The sequence below is a fragment of the Dermacentor albipictus genome, chromosome 10 (genome assembly GCF_038994185.2).
Source record: "Dermacentor albipictus isolate Rhodes 1998 colony chromosome 10, USDA_Dalb.pri_finalv2, whole genome shotgun sequence".
In the NCBI taxonomy this organism is placed as follows: domain Eukaryota; kingdom Metazoa; phylum Arthropoda; class Arachnida; order Ixodida; family Ixodidae; genus Dermacentor; species Dermacentor albipictus.
In genome coordinates, this window is record NC_091830.1 from 14068735 (window position 1) to 14093102 (window position 24368).

At 42.4% G+C, this 24368-nt stretch overlaps 1 protein-coding gene across 6 annotated transcripts in view; it reads right to left on the reverse strand.

The window, feature by feature from the left end:
- pns (DENN domain containing pinstripe) overlaps window positions 1-24368 on the reverse strand; it is a 64553-nt gene that overhangs the window by 13083 nt on the left and 27102 nt on the right. For 3 of the 6 annotated variants that reach the window (XM_065448991.1, XM_065448989.1, XM_065448988.1), the window contains 13 exons: window positions 23577-23705; window positions 22809-22961; window positions 22054-22150; window positions 17864-17968; window positions 14176-14308; window positions 11650-11778; window positions 9252-9373; window positions 7481-7722; window positions 5964-6082; window positions 5378-5475; window positions 4671-4742; window positions 4492-4574; window positions 1431-1554 (listed from right to left, as the gene is read on the reverse strand). In XM_065448991.1, the coding sequence (XP_065305063.1) occupies window positions 1431-1554; window positions 4492-4574; window positions 4671-4742; window positions 5378-5475; window positions 5964-6082; window positions 7481-7722; window positions 9252-9373; window positions 11650-11778; window positions 14176-14308; window positions 17864-17968; window positions 22054-22150; window positions 22809-22961; window positions 23577-23705 (1606 nt within the window). Of the gene's footprint in view, window positions 1-1430; window positions 1555-4491; window positions 4575-4670; window positions 4743-5377; window positions 5476-5963; window positions 6083-7480; window positions 7723-9251; window positions 9374-11649; window positions 11779-14175; window positions 14309-17863; window positions 17969-19650; window positions 19687-22053; window positions 22151-22808; window positions 22962-23576; window positions 23706-24368 lie in introns of all 6 variants that reach the window. The other 3 variants (XM_065448993.1, XM_065448992.1, XM_065448990.1) reach the window with 2 other exon arrangements.

The window sequence follows — 24368 nt, forward strand, 5'->3', positions numbered from 1 at the left end:
AGTAGCTTTGGTAAAGCACTGCAGAATGCAGAAGGCACGAGTTTGGCTCCCACTTGCGGCAAGTTGTTGTATTTCCCTTTGCCGTTTTACTTGTAGATCTGAATTAAACAACAATCAATTGCCCCTATGCCTTTTCCAGCTTCATTGTCAATGCCTTCATCTTGCATTGACAAAAAAGAAACTGAGCCCCTCAGATCCTCTTATTCTTCTCGCCTTGATGTTGGAAACTGGCCACATGGTGGCAAAATGATGGGACAAGCCACGGCATGCTTGGAGGAGGTGTGAAAGGTTTGTGTGGTTAATATTCCATGGTTTATACATACTCCTGATATACGTAACAACACGGTAAAGATGAGGATGAAGGCAAATAACTCATACACCTTGGCTGAAGCCTCTTTGTGGTCTAAGTACTTGTCTGCGAGTAATGTGCCAATGAGGGGTGGGCTGATGAGCACGTGATCAATATCACACAGAGATAAGGTGTGAATGTGATAGGGCACAATAGCCACAACAGAAGAGAAGCAGGAGTTTTGCTGTTAACATGAAGTGGGAAAACCACAGTGTGGTCCTGGGAAATTCCATGATTACTCCACACTATACATTGAAGCCTCACAGTATTTTGCTTATCACTTTTTTCGTATGCATCGTCACCATTAGCCTGCATTTGTCCACTGCAGGACAAAGGCCTCTCTCAGCAATCTACCCCTGTCCTGCACCAGCTGACCCCATATCTGATTACCCCAATTGACCCCTAAGTTTCCTCATTTCATAACACCACCTAGTTCTATGCTATCGTAGATTGGGCTTCCCTTCTTCCGGCAGCACATCTTTGGTAACTCTAACTGACCATCGGTTATATGCTCGATGCATTACATGGCCTCCAACTTTAATGGGCATGCTACAAGGATCCCTCATGGGTACAAAAAAAAGGGGGGGGGGGGGGAGAAGAATATGATGAAACATCAGACATTTTTAAATAGAATTTTCGGTTTTATTATTTTTCTTTTGGCTTACAGGTACCTTTTTCTTCTACTTCTTACGTGACAAGGTTTAGTTAACACTTTTCTCCATTGATATATCTTGCAGGTTCAGTCATGCATGCAAGGCTTTTTATATTTATCATATTTTTTTCCTTGTCAAGTTGTGCAGTGCATACATATATTTCCCTAATAAACTTGCAGTTGTGAGTCAGTGCTCGTGTATGTACCACCCTTGTTCTGCCTTCATCTGTTTCAGCACTTGTTTTGTCAAGTATGAATATTCTTTACCTAGCCCATGTTTCCCCCACTACATTGAACAGCACAGGACCATGTCACACGAGGCAATAGAGCAGTTGTAGCACATGTCCTGACATTGCAATCTGTGCACACTTGGTCGAGGATGGAAAAACAACAGACGCAGAAGAGCTAGCCAGGAAAGCACATACGTACCAAAATACTCCCAGAGGTAGACGTGCCTGAAGAAGCGCGTGTCCTTGAAGCCATACAGGAAGACCTGCTCCAGGCAGTAGACCAGCCCCAGCTCCCCACAAAGCAGGATCGTCAAGTTGCCCCTCTGGAAGTAAACACAGTGCATATGCTTTCAATTTTCCCACACTACACAATCCCGTTTTCCCTGTTTTCTGAACTTGGTGATCAAGTGGCAATCAACAAAGCACTATGGAAATTTAGGGAATTTAGGGAAATTTAGTTCAAAGTGCTAGACAGACGTGAACACAAAACAGACAAGGATGAGCATGACTGTCAACTGTTTATTATAGGAGCCCAACCACTGATATGTGATGACGACTATTGGGTTCTTATGGTGCAAGGGCCAGTTTTGGCCAAGGAGCACCAGACACTAACACGTGTGCTACTACTTGAAGTGCATGCACCCCATCACATCATTTCATCAACTTGCAATACCACAGGTTCAGGATCAGAAGTTCATCAGAAGTTAGAATCCCAAATCAACAAGCCCACCAATCAGTCTTAAAACAAAGTGCCTATTTCTAGCGTCGTGCAAATATTCAAATTTCTAAAGAGTAGTTATGGAAATTGTGCTACGAAGAACGTGTCTTCGAATGCTCTCGCCAAACACGCAGAAGCGACTTGCCCTGAAATAGACTGGGACAATGCAAAGATGATGGAAAAAGAAAAGAATGGGGCTTTCTTTTGAATCCCTGACAATTCAGATTACCGAGCACACACTTCATTGCAATGACGGCAACTTTCCCCGTGTGCATGCATGTTGCTATGTCACATCTTAAAGCCTACATAACTAGACCATTTCCATCTTCAACTTAATTGTGAACAAGGCTCCCATGTTGGAGTCGAAACATCTTTGTTCTTATAAACTTTTGTGGCCAGTATCCACTTTTAACTGTTGTCATATATATTTTCGACAATACGGGTTTCCGTCCGATTCTTGATTTTGATATTCACTTAGAAAAAAAGCCAGCAGGTACCACACCCTGTGGGAATCGATGTTATGTGAAGCACTGTGTGGGGAGCTCACCAAGTTAACCAAATCACCATGACAGCACCAAGTCGTAGGCAGCTGTTTCATGACCTACATGACATGCATGCCATGACCTATCATTTAGGCCCAGCATACACTTTTGACATGCTATGCCAATTTTGGTACATACCAAGTTAATGAAACGATCATGAGAGCACTAAGACATAGGTGGCTAAATAGATAGATACTGTCAGAGTGGCAAATGTTTGCCAATAAATATTTAAAAAATAATTAATATTAGACTTTTCAAAGTGTAATGATAGGTTTCTTATATTCAGCTTCATTGCAATACAGCTGTGTTATCTAGTGAAGTGTATACACAGTGCAGTGAAGCACCTCGAAAGTGGATATGGGCAGTGTAATGGGGCCCAGTATGCATTCCTTGTGCACGTGCCGTCTCCAGCAAAAGTACGAACATCGAGATGTCTAATAAGTGTAAGCGAGACATCTAATCGGAATAAAAGTATTGGTATGGCACTGTCTTCTGCTTACACCGCCTCTAATCATTGCAATAGTCTGCATTTTTTATTTGTGCATTGTTTCACTTTCATGTTGTTCTCATTAACTTCCTACATTCACAAAGGCAGTTGCATCATGCATTGCTATTCACTAGTCTATCTGTATCTTGGACATTTAGTTAACGAGTTTTACTGCCCAAAATTTTGGTCTTCTGCTTTCGCAGAACAATTAATTCCAATATGCAGTAGTTCCTATGCATACGAGTTTGCAGCAACTTCGTTGTACGACAGCTATTCAATACAGTCAACAACAGATTTTCTGGACAACCGATTTTTTGGACATGCCTGATAATTCGGACGCCTCTGCAGTACCGCCATGTAGCCCACTTCATAGAGTCTATATATAAGAATGTCTGAAATTTCAGACAGAAACACCCTTTGCTTCCGACTTTCCAGGGTTTTTGCCATGACTTCAGGTCTGAAACGGCATTAATTGAAGCCACCACTGCCGCCATTTTATCTCACCGCCTCGAACCGGTGCTCTTGCACGCAGATTCAATGGCAGCTATAGCCACCACCGCGACAACGCTAGGCCTAGCTACTTTGACATTTGCTACCAAGCTTCTTGAAGTTCGGTGCAGTGTTTTTCATTAAAAACAATTCGCTGCTGCCAGAAATGGTGCCAACTCTGCCTTTGTAATCCTCGCCAATGGCTTCGAAGGTCGGAAAGCCCGAAATGTTACATAATACCGGTTCGCGAAGGTCAACTTCGCCCCACGACAACAGTGTTACGCAATAAAGCATACCAAGAATGGGAAGGGACAATTGTCACGGAACACGGTATGTATTCCCTAATTATACACGCGTGCACCCGCCGTCTCCTGTTATTTACGAGCACCGATATGTCTAATAAGTGTACTGGCAGGCCTTCAGAGCTATTTCGGATGTGTATGTGGCGATTTGAGCCCTTGGGGGCAGTAAAAGACATGCATTCCTTTTTTCGGACTGCCCAATTTTTCGGCCGTTCTTGCGGCCTCTAGGAAGTTTGAAAAATCAGACGTTGGCTATATTTGATTTGAAAATATCCCTTCCAAATCACTATTCACTTCAATTTCACTTCAAACACAAAATATACTATTTGCACATGCCTACCTATTTCGTAAAAAAATAGCCAACAAAATGTAACCAACTCCATTATCAGACATACTGGTGATAGATAATATGCTGCATTCATAGAAAGTAACTTACAATGCTGACTTTACAACCCTTTGCAAATTGCTTTGAGGCATTAAACCCCATAATCTGATTTCATACCTCATTCAGCAATAAAACTTCGAAGTTCCCAGTCAATGGACCTAGACCAGAATGAAGCACACTGTCCTGGCATTTCAGTTAGAATACCACAACCACACAAGTGACAAGTACTTGACAGAGATACATTAATGTGACGATAGATTTACTTACTGATTTAACAAATGTCATTATGTGGCTGAGAGTTTGCAAATAAAGAGCAAAGTGAATGAGTCATTCTGACCTCTCGCTCTGACTTGTAGAAGTACTTGACTATGTTGTTGACTGCATCGCCAAGGAGTTGCTGAATCTCTGGAATGGTTAGCCCTGCATGAAAATTAAAGAAAACAAGTAATTAAGCCCAATTTAGCCGACATATGCAGCATCACCACACCTACAAAAATGAGCAACTTAACAACGTACGGGGTTCATTAGGCCTTCGTGGAACGCTGGGCGACCGGCATCGAGGTGGCGTTCGGCAGGCTTCCATCAGCTCTGCACGTTGGAAAGACCTTTTAGTGGGGGCAATACACTTACTGCTGCAAGATGTACACACAAAAGCAAGGGGCTCTGGCTACAGCAGAAGCCACAAGAAGCCCAACTTCTTCCCAGCTTCAGTGCACAGCAAAGGATTGGAAAGCACTGGGCGCACATACAAATCCGAGACGGATAAAGTGGTCAAAGATAAGCACGCTGCAATGCTTTACTTTTGTTGCATGCCAGTGGGAAAATCTGCAACTTTGACGGTGGCCCATAACTTGTACAAAACAGTTTGCAGTATGTTTTCACAAATTGCCAAGGGGTGCATACTGAAAAGATTTTGTGCCAAAAAACAACACACACAAGAAGAAAGACGACGACACCACCGAAAGTTGAGCACTGCTGCTGACATTGATAGAAAGAAATAAAGACACTAATGTTAGCATATACGGAAACACATGCTACATGTCCAGCACAACATGGCAGCACAACATGTGCAATACGACTAAACAATGGTAATACATACATGAAACCCCTATGTCTACTTACGTCACGCTAAAGCTCTCTGATACCTTTCAAAGAGAACAAAGACTTCAACAATGGGTAAATTTTACTATTATAATGTATAGCTGAATAGGAAAGAAAACTACCTTCATTGTCGATGTCTGCTGGAACCAGCTCAGCAACTAGCAGCCTCTCCGTGCTACCGTCGTCGATGCCCCTTCCCAGCCACCGACCACAGGGAAACCTGAAATGATGAGATGCACTCTCATGTGCAATCTGGAAATGCTCAGGTGGCACATTTTACAAATGTTTTTAATTGATGTCACTTTTTTTTTCCAAACCTTAAAAATATTTCATGGTTTTAAGGATTGGAAATGAAGGTGTACTGATGTGACATGAGTTTGTCCTATGTGACCACCTTCTGTGTAATGATGTCATGACATGTGCACCTCCCGTCAAAGAAACCAAAATTGTTTTGCAGAAAAGCTATTATAGTAAATTAGCTATGACTCTTTGACGCTTGCCAGCATACTTTCTAGAGTTTTGAGGTCGGGGACCTTTTTTTTACAGGGGAAAAAAAATGAAAAGTAAGAAATGTCATGACAGTACTTCTTCAAAGATATTTTTTCCTTATTTTCTTTTAGACAAAACGTGCCATATGGCTTTCTTCTTTTCGGCAAAACAAGCAACACTTTTCTCCTTTCACACGAAATAAAACAAACAGCGACTCACTTGTAGGTGTGTCCCGTGACATCGTTGCGCGCCACAACGTGCTCAATCATCCACTTGGGTGAAAGGCCGGTGTTGTCGTGGCCAATTCGTAGCGTCGTGAGCAGGCCCAGGTTTTTGTGCTGAGCGAAAAGCAACCACACAAACACAAAGATGCTAAGACATCACTAACCCAAGCCAAATGTGCAGCCTCTCGGAAGGGGAAAAAAAAGCAAAAAAGAAGAAGCAAAGATTGGCATAACATAATTTTTTTATAGCGAAGCTTTCTTTGCATCTTCCCTCCGCTTGGCATTTACTGACTGCCGGCTGCTGCTGTGCTGCCAATTATAGAACAACTAGGGTCACTTGATACATGCCCTAATAGACAAATGAGGCCATTGCATTGGGCGCGTGGCAGTGGATTGATGACATTCTTGGCCCAATCCCTCAGAATGGTTATGCACCCCTCGGTAGGTACTCGAATAGACAAGCCAAACAAGAGGCAAGAAGTGAAGGAGTCGGCTAGAGAACTAAAAAAAGTCTGCATCAAAAGCAGCTGAACACAGAAAAGAATGTAATAAAGGGAGCAAAATAGGATTAGAATATGCACTGAGCAAGGAGCATCGAGGTACAGAAATGTGAACGAGGAGAACAGAAGACGTTTTCAGTAAACATCCAAGATAGCTTCGCCTACAACCGATGCACACATACAGTGAAACCTCGTTATAACGAAATAATGGATATAATGAATTAAGTGAAATTCCTCTTGAAATATTAACGGATATTCATACTTCAGTACATGCATTCATGGATGTATCAAAGTAATGGATATAACAAAGTAATTCTGGCTCCCCCTTGAAATTTGTTATAATGAGGTTTTATTGTATGCATTGGGATCTGCTGATTCCTTACTTTTGCTTCTGTTTTATTTCGTGCTATATACAGACAAACCTCCTTATAGTGAACAAGGCTATATTGAGCAACAAGTTATTTCAAACTCATGCCATAACTTCATAAGAATTGCATAGTAAACATAGTGTCTCCAATCTACTTAGCCCGTAGTTTGCAATGCAGCTTACAACTCTCTTCTGCACTGTTATTAATAACCCTTTGAAGATCAGGTATTTAACCCTTCACAATCAGAATTACTCCTTGTAGGTCAATCTAAAAGCCAATACAGAAGATGAGAGTGGAAAAACCTGAAATGTAACCATTCTTCAAGTTTATTGAGTTACTGATTATATAACACAGAGTACAGTATTGATAATACAGTAGCAGGTTCCAAAGTCCAAGAACTATATGTGATGTTTCAAGGACTTAACCAATACATGATTTCTCACTCAAATTTACTTCAATAAAAAAAAAAAAAACATGAGGACAGCTGCTTAATAATGCAGTTAATAATAATATTGAAGTTAATAATACATAGTGGAAGCATTATATTTATCAAGCTGCTACTAATGCTGATACCGCTATATCTTTGGCATCGAAGTATGTACGAAAGGCCCGTGCAAAAGGTGCAGACGACACGGCACACTCACATGGCAGACGAACTCGGGCAACTGCTTGGGCACTGGGATGATGCCTGTGGTACCCATGGTGCCCGAGATGCTGACCCACGCATTGGCCGATGTTGTCGAGGCACTCAGCTTGCGGCTCGGGAACACGACGACCCGATATGGCATCTCTGGGTTGGTCCAGGGCAGGGAGAGGAGGAAAGCGAGGTTGAGAGCAGAGGAGGAGGAGGAGGAGCCATTAGTGCCATCAGACACGCAGAAGATGACTGCGCACGCACGGAGGAAAAGAAGCAAGAGAGGCAGACGGCAAGAAGGCATCTCAGAGGAAAATGGAAGGCTTACACAGCTACTCGGGGGAAAAGGAAAGGAAGAAAACACTGGCTGATGTACAGAAATCTGAGGAACTCATACACCAAAGACAACAAGGTTGTATAAGGGAGCTCTCATACCAATCGAATGTCTTGTTCGCATTGCCTGGAATCTACCCAAGTCTTTGCAAGTGCTCCAATATATACAGTCAGTTTCCTTTGCTATGCCAGAGTCTTTTCAGGCCCATCACTATGTCAGCGTTTAGTAATTCTACACTCTCTGCTACAACCAATATGTGTTTGTATAGGCTTCGCTGGCTCCACCGACGCCGGCATGGTGCCGCGCATTTTGACAGCCTTTTCAAACGCCACTTCGAGGCTGTGACAGAGGGTGCATTGCTGGCTGTCTCTCACGCTGATGTCTGATGCTGACCAAGGTATCACATATTGTCGCCACTGTATGAAAACTGTCATGAAACCCTCCCTATACCACCTTGTGATCAAATAACTTTGTTTTTTGTTTTAAACTACACACAGCAGTCATGAGCGAGGAGACAGACCGAGTCCTTCTTTTGTTCATCTGTCGTACATTTATTCAAGCAAGACTTGACATAATGAGAAGGGTATCTGAAGGTAAAAAAGTTCAATTCTGGAGTTTTACATGCCAAAACCATGATATAGTTATGAGACACGCCGTAGTCACAGACTTGAGATTAATTTTCACCATCTGGGGTAACTTAACGTGCACATAAATTAGAAAGATATTTGAGCAGGTCCACCTGAGATCAAACCAAAGATCCCGCAGTTGAGATCCAAGCCCGGCACTCAAACCCTGATAAAACAAATGCTAAACAAAAAAAAATGAAGAAAGAAAAGCAGCATTAGCACATGTATGCTGCTGCATGAACGCTATACAGGCAGTTCCCTCAAGCATTGAGTCAATTGTCTATGAAGCTGACAGAGTTGTGCGAAACTCTGCCAAGTGGTGACGAAATGCATCCTCAATGCAGCATATTCACATTGGTGTGCCTAAGCAATGCTTTTTATTCTCGCCATTTATTCCATTTATTCTCGTGCAACAATGAGGAGTGCAAGCACTATCTTCTAAAAAAAAATAATGACGATAATGCAGCCAAAATTTTTACACAAAATCTACAAACATTAAAAAAATATTTTGCAGGAATAAAAATTCATTTATTTTTTATTTATCAGGTCCTTGTTTGTTTCAGGCATTCAGACCTGTAGCCAGTGTCAGTGTACAAGCACTCGGCGCCCAATTATTGAAGCATCTCAATAGTCACTGGTTTTGTCGTGTAGCAGCAGAATGTCTGTTTTCGAGGTTGATTTGGCTTAAGAACATCAATGGATGTTGTTGACCCAATTAGCTGTGGAAAACTTCTTGCATGGCATGGGTGCTATGTATTATTGCACTAATGTAGTACTTTACTACATGGGTATTAAAGTATATAGTACTACATACTACCCACCTGTGGCCGTGTAGGTGTTGGTGAAGCACTTGTAGTCAACAGCGTTGAGCGTGAGGAGGTAGTACAAGAACTGCTCTTTCTCGTCATCGCACCGCAAGAATGCGTGCCGCTTGTAGGAACTCCTGCACGTGCATGCAAATAGATATGCACGATGGTCAGTGCACTGGCAATTACCATTAGCAACTAACCGGCTAAACTACAACAGCAACATCAACAACGACAACAACATTGATGACAGCTAGCTAGTTGCAGTAAGTTGGGTTTTATGGCCCGAATCTGTGACGACAGCAGCACCACATACACTGGTGACAACGATAACAACAAGAACAACAGTGCCAACAAGGTTTGTGATGCATCGAGTCACAGACTGAGTAAATGTTGCAATAATTAAGTGCTGTTGCCCTTGTATGTGGTACTGGCAGCACTATGTGTGCACTTCTAGTACAAATGGCAAAATTATTAAACATATTTATTACAAGTAATCTTTGCTAAGTGGTGTTTAGTTGACAATCAGCAGAATGGAATGCAGAACACAACTTCGGGTGGTGTAGACATTACATTCTGTTTAGCGCCGTGCACAACGGCTGAAAACACATTCATGCGACACAATTCCTAGGGCAACGTTATCTGAGCTGTGTGTCAAACTTACCGAAGCCCAGATTTTAAACAGACGAAAAGTATTATTTTTATGAACTTTGCTATGAGCATTCACTTTTTTGTTGACTTTTCTTTATACAACCACTCTTTTTTTGTTCCCTGTTTTCCTCTTGTTAACTACCAATAGCATCAGTGAATTTATATGTTACATAGGATGAAAATTACGTATCATGTATTCTTGACACATCACCCTCCCTGTAATGACCCCAAGAATGGGGTTGACAGTATCAAACAAATAAATAAAAGAATAAACATAGACACACATTCATGTTAAGTAAACATGGGCAAAAGCAAACTTTAGCGCTTCACTAACAGTCAGTCTCTCAACGTTGATGTGTTTTAGCACGTGTTTAGCACACGTTTTTGATAAACATGGTGATTGTTAGGGCATTGCAGAAGAAAGACAGATGCTTTGTGCTTGGCTGATTTCTGTCCCATTTTGCTGACGATTTTCTTGGATTGACATCGAGATTGGCTAACGTGACCGAAAATACAATGGGTTAGTGGCTGCAAAACCTAGCTCTACTGTTACTGCTTTAGAGAAATGCACTTTTCAAGCCTGTTGATTTCACTGAGAAAAGAGATGTACATCTCTGTTTTCTTCCATTACTAACCTATGGGGCCAAGATAGCTAACAAGCATGCAGTAAACGATAGATATAGATATGACAGGCATAACATCAACCCTTAATTGACGAGTGTTGCCCACAAGCAACGTACCAGAAAAAATTTTTTTTTCTTGCTGGATTTTGGTTTGAGTACAAAGTTTCTGGCTTAATGTCTTTGGCAAACAATAAATCACAGGCAGCAAGCATCGTTTGTTGTTTTAGGTTGGGAACACAGGATGAGGAAGAAGAAGTTTGGCATGCAGCTCACTTTCTTTTGAAAGCAGAGTTCAGACAGACTGACGCAACGCCTCCGGCTGTGGTAGTATCACACACGTGATGTAAGGCAAATGAAATGCACACCTATGGTTAGCACATGAAGAGCTGCCTAAAAATTCCCAGCGACGCTGTAAGTGGCTTGGGGTGAAGCACACTTCCAGTTCTCATAGACGACACAAGCGGTGTTTCCTGGTGTTTCCCCCTCTATTGCTGAAAAGAGGTCTCGCAAAATATTTTTTATTTTCATTGCTTATGCTTACTGTCAATTATTTACATGTGCCATTATTAAAGGGGTTAAGATATAGGAAGACAACAGGGTGAAGTGGGGATCAAATGTTGGTGAATACTTTTGCAGATGAGATTACGAGAAGGGACTGGGGCTGGGCAGGACGTGCAATGTGCAGGATGATTAACCAGTTAGGTTAGGTTAGCATAACAGTACGGGCTCCAGGAGAAGGGAAGTGTAATCGAGAATGGCAGAGAACTGGGCGGTATGTTAGGTAACTTCTTGGCACAGAGTTAGTTCAGATGAGGCACAGAAAGGATAACCGGAGGTGTCTGAGAGTGGCCTTTGTTCTGCAGTGGGCTGCCGGTAATGGTTATGACTTATAAGCAGGAGAGAGAGACTTGCCTTTGCATACGAAGTTGCGAAATGATTTGTTTTGAATTAAAACCATGATGTGAAGCTGATGAAATTCTTTCACTGGATAAAGTCAGTGCTCTGTTCCATGCAGGTTTTGTTGGTTTTCCTTGTCCCTAAAAACATCGACCTGAGTGGCTCTTTAGTTTTCCCTGCAGAAAGCCATTCTTCTGTCCTTTGCAGGTTTTGTTGGTTTTTCTTGTCCCTAAGACACCAACCTGAGCAGCTCCTGGTTGGAGAGCAGCTTCTTGAGGTGCTTGGAAAGCAGCTTCTTCTCCAGGCACAGGCGAACCCAAGCCCGAGCGAAGCCAATGTCCGTTTTGACCTCAGTCATTGCCTGCACCGTCCTGCAGTAGAACAAAGAGGATAATTTCATTGATTGATTGACCGATGGGTTGAATGACTGAGTTAACATCATAATGCAACACAAAGACAGAGTAGTGGAAGGCTCTGAATTGCCCGAACAAAGGTCATGAACAAAATAGTGTTGTTTATATCACCTCCAAAAGAATGTATGTTGAGATACAATTGAATACCTACATGGACATTATCAAACTGCCGTTGTGTTTTCATTGACTTTTATATGCTTTCAATAGAATGTTTGTTGAGATGCACTTGAATATCATGCATGGCTATTATTAAAATCTTGTGTTTATAGTGACATTCTGCCTTTAATAGAGTGACTGTTGAGATGCAATCGAATGCCCTGCCTGGTCTTTAACCCTTTCGCTGTCACGGACGTACCAGTACGTCATCGCGCTTCCCCCCCACAGTGTCACTGACGTACGGTACGTTCTCTATCGTGCGTTCAAAATTTCGCGCCTGAGCGCAAAGCTGGCGCTCCTGGATTGGCCATGCCATCTGCTGACTCTTTCTACAAGTTCGTATATTCGCCTCGACCTGTGTTAGTCAATGTATTGAAGAGTACGGCGCGACTGCCACTCCCCACTTTCTCTTTGCTGAGTGGCGCGGTGGCTCCGCGTTCGCTGGAGCATGCGTCGCGTGCGTGTGGTTATGGGTTCAAGGGTTGTTCTGCCATCTTCACTGGTTTGAAGGTTTTTATTTGTCTTCTGTTGGTGTGCCTGCTACGGCGCATCAAGTTCAGGCGCACGTGCCGTGGCCTCTCCGAAAAGAGTGACTCGATTGCTGTTTTCACTCTCTTGCCGCACCCTCGCTTCCGACTTGCAGCAGTAAACGTAAAGCCCTTCGAACTTTGTTTAGCCTTTTTCCATCGCCCTCTGTCTTCTTGATCATGCAACGTCCCATTTCTCTCAGTTGTGCGGGCGACTGAACGCGCATCCTCCCTGCGCACGGTTACTTTCGGATGGCTCAGCGCGCGGGACCTTAGTCTGCTCATTGGAGCGGTGGCTCAATTCCGATTCAGAATACGAGCCGAGCTCTGATTCGGACTCGGACAGAGTTGCATGCGAGGAAGAGGGTTCCGCATCGTCAGATTTGGATGTTGAACGGCTTTTATAGTCAGGCTGATGATGATGATGCTTACTAACAACAGCTGCAGAACACTGAAATGTGCATACTGCATTGACTATGTTATTTTTATACCAATCATAATCAAAAATAAATTGCTATGTTCATTCCCTGTTATACTCGTTCCCTGAAATCAAGCCGACACTGGGGGTGCGTCACGGCCAGAAAGGTCCGACAGCGAAAGGGTTAAAGGGTAGGCTTGACCACCTGAAGATTTTTTTATTAAATGTGTGCAGGATGCTTGGTACACAGGCATTCTTGCAGTCTGCCCCCCACAGCAGTGTGGACACAGTGGCCCAAGAATCGGATTCGTGGCTTCATGCTCAGCTGCTGGATACCATAGATACTGAGCTGCCCACGGAGGTGAGTAGAATAAACAGGGATCCAGACTGGCAAGAAGAATCGTATTTCTGCTAGTGATTCACACAAACCATTTATTAGTTAAAAAATTAACAAAATGCAAAAAAGCCTAACTGCAATGAGTGCCATTCATATCGGTTTAAGCAGCTACCCAAACAGCTCATTTCTGCGCTTCAGTTGTATATCAACTGGGAAATCCAGTTGATATCCAGCCCCCTATAGTGCTTTCTCTGAAACCATCTCATCAGGACATAGGGTAGCATTTATTGGCAACATCAAGAACAGTTAAATCTGCCAAGAAACATTTCTTTACATCAAGAACTTGGTTCAATATAAAACACTCAAGTAATCAACATAATATTTATTCAGGAGTGAAATAAAAAGATGTACTAGTTTCAGCAGCGGGCACACTTGTTTACGGTAGGTAGACAGTCAGCCTACTGAGCATATAGTCTGCCGCTTTGTTTTGCCAGCTCTACCATATGGTTGGCATCTGGCAGAGCCGATGCTAAACCTGCAATGCTGACAGTCTGCAATGTGCAGTTAAACACACACATACGCATGCGCACCCAAAAAACAGTCACCTCAGACTGGCATAATATGGAATACGAACAAGGCTCACCTGACATTCTTTACAATTCTCTACTGATACCTCTGCCAAAACTTTGTTAAGTTAGGCGAGACAGTGAGTTCACTTTGTCTAATGCGTTGAAGTATCCAACGCATTAGACCTTATGAATACCTGCAGAGGAATCGAAAGTGCATTAAATAGAAAATTTTGTTAAGTTAGGTTTTGTTTAATCGAGGTCTGACAGTACTGATTAAGCTGTATCTGAGCTGCTGAATGCGGCCATGGCAATGACCGATTCTGAACCAATTTTTTGGCGACCACTCACTTGACGTCCATCAAGAGGGAGACAGGAAGCGGCTTGAGGCCGGGCAGGTCCGGCGTCCTGACCCGACGACTCCGCTCCTTGGCTTCCCTGCCCCGCGACGCCGGCATCTCGTCTGGCACCAGGTTTGAGAGGTCTGAAAGTGGTCAGTTTTCCCCACCGCACAACACACACAGTGGCACATATGGGAGACAATGAGTCTGGGCGGCATGCAACTGCATGGGCTACCACGCATTCTCTTGCACATTCACACAAAAAGATACGCAGTCACCCGAAACTAACACAAAACATTAAAAATTCAATATTTGGAAACTACAGATGATAGCACTACACGGTTTTAAGAGATGTGCTCACAAAATTGAAGAATTTTATTTGCTTGAATAGATAACTACATTTGTCCCTGTTCATGCGTGTCATGTTCAAGCTAACGCTTATCGGCCCTCTATAGTGCTGATATGTGTTAGCTGGAACATAAATGCATTTCTCCACAGATTTTGAAGACATAGTTCTATGAAGTGGTATTAGGTGCAGGATTTACTCTAAAATAATAATTACTTCATTACTGCTCCTCTTCAATTACAAATTGGGACAAATGCTGCTCTAAAGTAATTAGTTACAAGTTTGGTTGGAAAAACTGTTAACTGGCTAATATCAGTCTAAACTTGCAAATGGTGTCTGCCTCTCCAAGTAATTGTAGCCAACATGACAGAATTGCAATATCTACAACATGGGATCTTTAATGAGTTTGCTTCCATTAAAACAGATAACTCAGTACTATATGACCAGATACATGAGATATAGGTGACTCTATTAAGGATGAAGCAACCTTGAAAACCTCTCTTATCGAAAGTTTAACTCGCATGTCACAACTTGGCTGCTTGAAACTGCACATCACCGACAACATGCCGCCTTGCCAGAACCTGACAGGCATGAACAAACAGGCTGGGTTTCTACACATCAGCAATGAATGCCACAATCTCTCTATAATGTTTCACTTACTTTGACTTGAGCTAATACTTCAAAATAGGCAAAATCAAGCTCGCACAGGTCAGATTCCAACTGAAGTGTGGACAGTAAACAACACCGCACGATCACATGGTGCTTGGTGAAATGGTTGGTTGCTTGACTGATTGATTCGTTGATTGACTGATCGGTGAAGCTTAATGCAACAAAAGAGTGCAGATAGGCACTATGGGAGATGACGTAGTGAAGGGCTCCAGACTAACTTTGACTGGCACTTCTCTAATGTACCTTTAATGTAGAAGACACAATGCTCGGTACATAGCGGTTTCTTGCAGTCCATCCCCATCAAAATACGGCCATGGTGGCCAGGAGTCAAAGCTGCGGCTTGCCAATGAGCCACCACTGCAGGTGTGCTGAATGAAACGAGCTACACAGCGTAACTATTTGTGCTGCTGCTCTAGCCACTACAAGTCGCCGCAAGCCAGAAAACCATCTTTTTCCCCTCATCAGTGCGAGCACTTATGTGCTTTGGGCACTTATTACATACCCTTACAATTGCTTAATGTGCATGCCGAGAGCTGAAGACTAACGAAAAATTAAACAGTGCCAACCAAAATTAATGAATGATTTTGCGATGCAAGTAAGCTACAGGTAACCCCGATGTTTAAACAGCACACCCTTTCTGACAACAAAGGTTTGTGTTCTTCCTGGTTTTCTCAGTCGGCTCACACTTGAAGATAGCTTTTTTTTTTCCCAGTTTCCTTATGCATTCCTCACTAATGAGCTGGAAATCGAAGCCGGCTCAGGCAGGAGTCAATGCTATATTTTGCATAAAGCTGTGAAGATCACATTTCCTATGACAACGCAATCAGCTGACACACCTTGGGATGACGCAAATCACTTGACCATAGGCAACTAAATGCCTCCACCAAAAAAAGAAATGATGGGAAACCCAAGCACTAGAGACCATTTTTTTGCCCAACTAATGGCAGCTAAATCATTTTTGCGAACAGCATGTACAAGCATGCCTTGCTTGTATTATGACATTAAAAACGTACACATGGCTCTCGTCGTGAGAACATGCATTAGAGACAAGCCCCAGCATGTATAGATAGCACTTCGTCTTCAATTGAACAATGATGGTGCCATTCATTAGGCAAATGTGCAGTAGGTGCCATTCATTAGGCAAATGTGCAGTATAGAGAAGTGCACTTGTGAATTAGAAAAAAAGGGCCTACAGTCACAAAATCCCCATCAGGCAATGTTCACTCGCACATCATGACAACATAATGCAGACGTCAAAGAACAAGAGGAAGAGCATAGGGACAGTGATAGGAAAGTGTGCAATGAATACGTATACGTATACTTATCTTTATCGGGCGACCACGTTTGGCCGCCTAACAAATGTTATCGCACAGCGCGGGACGCGCCTGCATGTATCCGAACCTTCTGGAAAGCTATCGATGCTTCTATGCACGGTCTGTTGTCGCCGAACCTTGTGTTATCTGATTTCATCGCTTGACGCGAATGGTGTAGAACATTGTAGAAGGCACGGGGGTCCCAACGATTAGTCTGGAACATTCGACGACTGCTCTATAAAAGCCGACGCGCTTGACCCGCTGATCAGATTTTCGACGATCGCCGACTGTGTTCGCCGCTATCGTTGTGCTTTAAGTGTAGCCTGTTTTGTGGGCACAGGTTCGCCCAATAAAAGCTAGTTTTGTATCCCACCGTATTGCTTCTTTCTTCACCGTCACTACCACGTGACAATATGACACAAATCGTGTGCATTTGGCATGACGTTATGCACTCTCAGCTGGAAATATCTGCACAAACATGTGAAGCTCCATGACAAAGCAACTGCATCACCATATGAAAATGTGCTAGCTTCAGTATCTCTAATTGTGATTTTGGACCCATTTTTTTGTGCAACTGCTTCACGACTAACTGCTGCTTGCTTAGCATTGTGCAAGACTGGGGTAATTGCTATTGTGTTCTGCATTCTTGTAGCATGCAAAAAAAAGAAAAAAGAGAGAAAAAAGAAAACCACAAATGGGCATAGAAGGCAGGGGACACACACAAGCGCTATTTTTAATTAAATCTTAATGCAAAGTAAGTGGCAATTATGCGTCGCTAGAGTACAAGAAAGCTAAAAAAAAAAAGCATACAGTAATGACTGTCAAAAATAATAACAGTAATAATGCAGAACACATATCCTTTCCCCATGTATCGAGCTGACTGACCGACTGATTGACTGACCGACTGAAATTGATCGATTCATTCCCAAGAATTAAATGTACCAAAACACTGGGGATATGAGACACACTGCAGTGGCGGGCTCCGAATTAATTTTTACGTCCTGGGATTGTTAAATGTAAGCCTAAATAAGGTTATGCACACAAGCGTTTTTTGCATTGGCCTTCCCCGAATGTGGCCGCAACGGTAGGGAATCGAACTCGCAACCTCGCACTTATCAGCAGAACATTAACTTCACTGAGCTGCCATGGAAGGTAAGCGTCAAGCATCTGCACATGTTTTGTAGCACGTGACATCCTTGGTACTTCCCTCTTTTCGTTTTGTTCCTCATTTGGCTTTCTCGATCGACTCATTCTTTGTCACGCTGCACTAAGTGAACCTTCGGGGCGAGGACAGGGTGAGACGAAGAGAAGGTGAGAAGGGAGGAGTTTGAGAGAGGGTAGGGTAGGGGGCGCCAGTGAGCTGCACTTACCCAGGTTGGCCAGGTGTTTGGTGACGGCGTTTAGGGCGCCCGACTTAAGGGAGAAAATAATTTCGGGGAAACCAAAACTCTTGGGGACTTGGGCTCGCACGGGCACTACGCACGGGGTGGGTGGAACGAAAACGAAAGAACAGAAAAAAAAAGCGGGTGCCTTCCTTCACCTATGGATTGGCCACAGAAGAAGCAGCTGCAGCAGCGGACACCCAACACGATTTCTTAAGCATGCTGAATCGTGGAGCAGCACACAACAGTGGTGGCAGAAACACTCATACAGAAAGGCAAAGTGCAGTCTTGTGTACCTGTGCTTTAGTCACTATTGCTCATTTTCTGCGGAAGTATTCTCGGGCAATCACATTCGGAGATAGGCTGATGATGGAGATGCTGTATGAGTGACGTTGTGTCGCCCATAGATGCCTGTGACATCTACGGGCAGCACGGCAAGCACAATTTCAAGCATGTAATCTCAGCCCAGTGCAAGAAACCCTGGCACTATTGACATCGATACGTCTGGCATCAGCATCGCAAAAGTGAAAGTACTTATGAAAGTGATCATCTGAGAATACTGCCCCTGCTGTCCGATTCAGCATGCTTTTGAAATAACATGAAGCGACTAGTCCCACTTATTGCTTTGCAGACACTGAACCCAACACAACACACAGCAAGCGGAGAAAGCTCTAAAAACAAAAGCAGCAATTGCACAAGACTAGAATGGCAACTCATTAATGCCTTGAAAAGTGAGAAAGCATGAACTTCCTCAAGCTGGCAAAAGACGCAGGAGGCCATAGGAGAAATTAACGTCATCCTCTTAATCCCAAATAGCACATGAGCGACCCACACTAAAATTATACGTTCTGAGCTCTCAATGTTATGCCTAATCTTTTTTATTCCATCATTAATTGCGTGGTCCTCAAGATCTCAAAAATCCTTGTTAGCCTTTGAGGATTATATATAGACTAGAAGAGCAACTAACATCAAAAACAAATTTTCTTCTGACGTTAAATTCTACAGGCATAATTTCTTTTCTGATTAGGAAATCTGAAAAGGTGCTATTTTTTTTGCCAATTACAAGAAAATGATGTGCATTACATATCGCTCCAATGAAATCATAGAAATTGATAACAGTTGTGACACGGCTGTGACCACTGTGACAAAGATGTTAATCATTCCCAAACAAGGAATAATTTTTCTTCCAAGTGCAAAGCTTTGTGCCTGAGAAACTTATATAGGCTGCCTTTGCAGCTTCTTAGTACACTTCAGAGGAAGATAACGTTTTCCATTCATAAAAACTGGCTGCACATAATAAATTTGGAGCAGGTTAGAATTGGATAAACATGGCCAGCTCCTTTACGGAATTTTACGCGGACTGTGTCATGTATGCCAGCAGCTTTACCAAAAGGACGTAAGAATCAATACAACAAAACAAAACACCGGTCTTCAAAACATGTCTGTTAACAAGCGTTACTAACAATAAAAACCTTCATGAAAGACTGATGGAGGGGAAAGAAGACCACTCGCAAGTAATGGTAAAAGACACAGAAGAAAAAAAAAAGAAAAGAAAGCCCCCTGATGAGCTTTGTTATCACAGAACGAAAAAAAAAAAGAAAAATGAGCACGGGATTCTGCATTGCATCCTCGCCTTGTTAGCAGAGAGCATGTGATGTCAGCAGACGTGCAGTTTCAAGTAGCCAGCCTGAGATAGACCACTCGAGAGACCATTCAAACATGCACACACAGACACACACATAAGTAGAGTTGGTTATGAGAAATGAGTGACATACAGTCAATTCGCCTCCGCAAGACGCACCAAGCAAGGGCTGCGCAGAAAAATGGCAATAAAAAAAAGAAAAAAGAGAAAGAAAAGAAAATGCAGAAAGCAGCATGTTAGTCAAACATAACACAATGAGCAAAAGCTATTTAATGGGACACTAAAAAAGCAGTACTACTAAGAAGCAGCTTTTGCTCGGAGCCAACTCCGACTGCGCTTGCTCAAAAGATGTAAAACGCAGAAATGCTTCAATTAAACAATGGCTGAACCAATTTGAATAAAACCTAATGCATTTGTGAGAGAAAGTTAAATTCTAGTGACTGTAAGGAAACAGAATTCTCGCTTACGCTCTGGATTATTTTACAAAATTGTCTTATTTACAAAATTGTATATATATATATATATATATATATATATATATATATATATATATATATATATATACACAGTGAAGTAGACGCGCGTATGAAGCGGTTTATTGACGTTTCGGCCGGACCCCGGCCGAAACGTCAATAAACCGCTTCATACGCGCGTCTACTTCACTGTGAATATTTACCCAGACCCAGAACTGCTTTTTTTCTGGTATATATATATATATATATATATATATATATATATATATATATATATATATATGTGTGTGTGTGTGTGTGTGTGTGTGTGTGTGTGTGTACGCGCCCATAGGTGTGCAAAACTTAAAACATGCAAACATTATGGCTCCTCAGCACAACAAACCACCATGCGGTCCTGCGTGCAATGAAATTTTAATAAAACAGCAAAAGAACCTCCGGTGTCTCCAACATACGACTCTTTAGCACTTGATGTGACAGCCTTTATGATAGCCTCCATTGGTTCCAATGTGATGGTCTTTCACTTCTGCTATCTATTTGGCTCCCTCATATTCTTGTGAAACCAGCGAAAAAGTGATGCAGTCGAAGGTAACAGCTAGCACGCTGCAACGTGAATGAAATCGCTTTTATTTTCTTTAAACAAACCTTATCAAATTTGCTGCAGTAGCTGCTGAGAAAGACAATTTCTCCATTCCCATGTACTTGTATATTTAGTAGGAGCCTCCAAACTAAAGCTTGCTCTTAAGCCAAGCTGTACTATTAATAAATTATGCTTGCTAATAAATTAGCAGAGCGGTCAGTCAGAGAAGGCTTAGTAAGGATGAGCGGCACCACCATTCTTTTTTTGCTAGGCCATTAAAATCGTGCAATGCAGCATAAATGCCTTAGCAGCTGGCGAAAGCTTGGTATAGTTCAGCACATTAATCATGATTAGATGTGGTTAGCATAAAATAAAATCTTGGACGTTAGTTACTAGAAAAAAGGGGCATTGTGTGATTTAGGCTTCAGGCACAGTAAAACTCCCAGCTTTAATTCTCATTAGATTCATTGCTTGACAAACAACTAATCACAACCGATGACAACTACAAATGCAATTCTTCAATGTTGCCTTAACACGCAGGAGACGTTAAAAATCAGCATGCAAAGGAAAGGCGTCGGCACAGGTAAGACACTCTACAATAGAATCTCGACAGTACTGAACAGACCTGATAACGAATTTCAGGTTATACAAGCTTCTTAGAAGGTATGGTTGGGTTTAATTTCTTACTCCTTACAAGTGCATCATATAGGGCAAATATTGCCATGAACTGCATCATGTACTTTTACTGCATTGTCGCTCTTATCAGGTTTGACTTTTGCATGCAATCAATGTTTAGTTTTCAGCTGTGGTGGAAATCATACTTGCAATATCAAATTGATATTGCGTCGCTAGGTGCTACAGTTTCCATTATAGAAAGTTCATCACTACTGATTGTATGTTATGCTTGGAGCACGTTCTTGAACTTTTGTGACTGCCTGTCGTTCGAGAAGCTAAAATGCTGCCTCATAGAGAAGGGTCTCATTGCCTGCAGCATAATTTGATCCAACAACCACCGAGTGTATGTTGCCATTGTCATTAGTGCCGATTTGTGTGTTTCTTTTGTGGGCGCAGGTAAGTAAAGCCTGATACTACTTTCACCTGTCTAACTACAGACTCTCGTAGCAAACACTTCACAATATCCTCCGAGATCCAGCAGAGTCATGTTGTTGAGATTCTACTGTACTTCCAAATTAGCAACACCAGAAATCCCTAAGCACCACTTCGTGTATATGAAGTCCTTCACCAGAGAACGCAAAATATCTACTGGCTGAATGTTATGAACGTTACAAGACAGGCACATCTACAAGCCGAGCGGTTGAGAGAAGCAGCTACAATTGCTCAAAGCAAAGCGCATACAAGGCCAGGACACCAAACATGTGACTTCGAGAAGACTGGCTGAGCAACTGGTCCTGAGTAGTCTAAAGTTTCCAAGAAATAATTGTGGCTTGCAAAATTTGATAATTGTGATTGCAAAAAAAGAACCTACCTGGAGTCAAAAAGTTTCGATCAATTGGTTTGCCACTGGACCGGCACTCTTCAACCTCCAAATAATTGAGCAGGTGAGACCACAGTGCTGACTTTCCCTGCATGAACAGGCCGAAGGTCTCCTCACCAGCTAGTCATGGTTTAAGACCATTTATTGCAATGGCAATTATACAGAGTTGGCATAAAGCCTGGGCCTCCTGCAACACACTCGGGGCAACGAAAGACAACACACAGCTGGCATTCTGACTTCACCACACACAGCCTGCCTGTGTTGGACACGACAGGCTATGTTGGGAAAATGGCGCGTGAATGCTAGGCCCAGTAAAAGCACTTTCCAGCAACTGTTTTCACGGGCAGTGGTTCATGAGATGTTGGCCACAACTTACTTGGTGGTATAATCATAAGTGGTAGGAAATAAGTGAATACATCAGTGCATGGCTAGTCTAATCACCTGGCAAAGCTGAATACTACCTGGTGGGCGCACGCCAAAGTATCTATATGTCACAGTACTTACACACAAACCATTTCGTGTCCCCAGCAGCCTCTCTCAGCAGATCAACTAGGAAGCTATCACTTCGCTTTGACAATGATCCTCTAGTGTTTTCTGCTCAATTTTTTCTTGTATGCTATAACTGAACTATCTCAGTGGGCAGCCCAATTACAAGTGCTAGGTCAAACAATGAGAAAAGCCATCAGCATCACTGCTTAAGTCAAACTTAGGATTACACATTGAAATTTTTATTTGGTACTCCATACCTGCTTGGCCTGCAGGCCATGTGACCAGATGCGTTCAAGCAGGTCGCAGAACGATGCCAGTAGTGTGTTCTCTTCAAGGCCAGTGATGCTGGCCTCGGCATGGCCCAGCTCAACTGCTTCGATACCCATCTTCTCGACCAGCATGCGCTTGGTCTGCATGGGGATGCAAGGCAAGTTTCACTTGTAGAAACTGTGCTGACGTATCAGACATGTATGTAGATATCCAAAAACATGCACCCATAAATATGGGCATGTACTGATGTGTCAGACATATCAGATGCGAAACAGACGCGTTATAACATAGGGATGAGTGTAGGTGAAATCAAACTGAGTAACACTACGAAGAACATTCTTTACGCACAGCCTGCAATACTGAGTGTTGTATAAGTAGGAGTGCCAGGTGTATATAATACTTCCATCTGAACCACTGGCTAGTCACCTCTCATATTTTGCACAGAGGTATACTTAGCAAGATGTTTAGTTTATTACCACGTTTTTGGGCATTTCCATGTACCATATAAGACATTCAGTAACAGCAGGTTTTCAACCCTATTCATTACCTTGAAGGTACCTATGAGCCATTAGGCATATTTGTTCAACAATTCACTGCATTACTTTATGGACCACTGCTGCAAGCAGTTCACTAGTCTAACATCGAAGGCAGTGGGATTTCTTTTTATCAAAACGATCACCACAAAAAGGCAGAGTTATTTCAATGTCTGGTTAGCACCAGTAAAATACATTTTTGCACATTTCCACATGACTTACCCTGGTTTTACACTCCATGAGCAGTGCCTCCACAAACTGCCAATTCGTCTGTGCAATGACTGCAGCTGATGCTGTGTCACTGAATTTTGGCTGCTTCATGTGCTTGGTTCGGGCTTCGTTGATGTACTTCTGTTAGACGAATGACGATGAAGAAAAATACATTAGACTGCTGCTGAAGCAGTTATGCTGCAAAAGTATTCCCAGCCCCAATGGAAAATTCTGCTACCTCGCATTTTGCAGCAAAGGCATAAGCTTTATTAGAAGTCACTCAAGCATATTGATGTTGTACAAATCTGCAGAAAGATGTTATCTGAAGAGCTAAGGCTAAGTTTACATTAATGGTGACTGTTAATGTCTAATGTGAGTGATGTGGATCTGCTAGTTTGTTAACTGCAACTTAAATTCAAATGGTTAGTATCTGATGCCCTGCATGTAATGATGGACAAACAGAATCAGTACCTTAACATAAATATAGCTTAAAAGCGTAGCATATCAAGTGATAAAAGAGAGCATTAATGAAGCAAAATTTATTTTTCCTTCAAACAGTCATGAGGATGACCGGAACTAAAGGTTTCTACAAGTGAAACTAAATTGTGCACATTTCAAAACTTTACAGTGGGCATACTCTTGATGCTTTAAAGATGCTAAGGGTAGAAACCTCTTAACACTATGGCTTGTTTAGGGAGGTTAGAAGTACTCTATGCAGTGCTCATAAAAAATTACGAACGTAAAATGCGTTTTCTGCAAAAATTGGCAGTACAGTACGCACAGGATGATTTCATAATGCACATA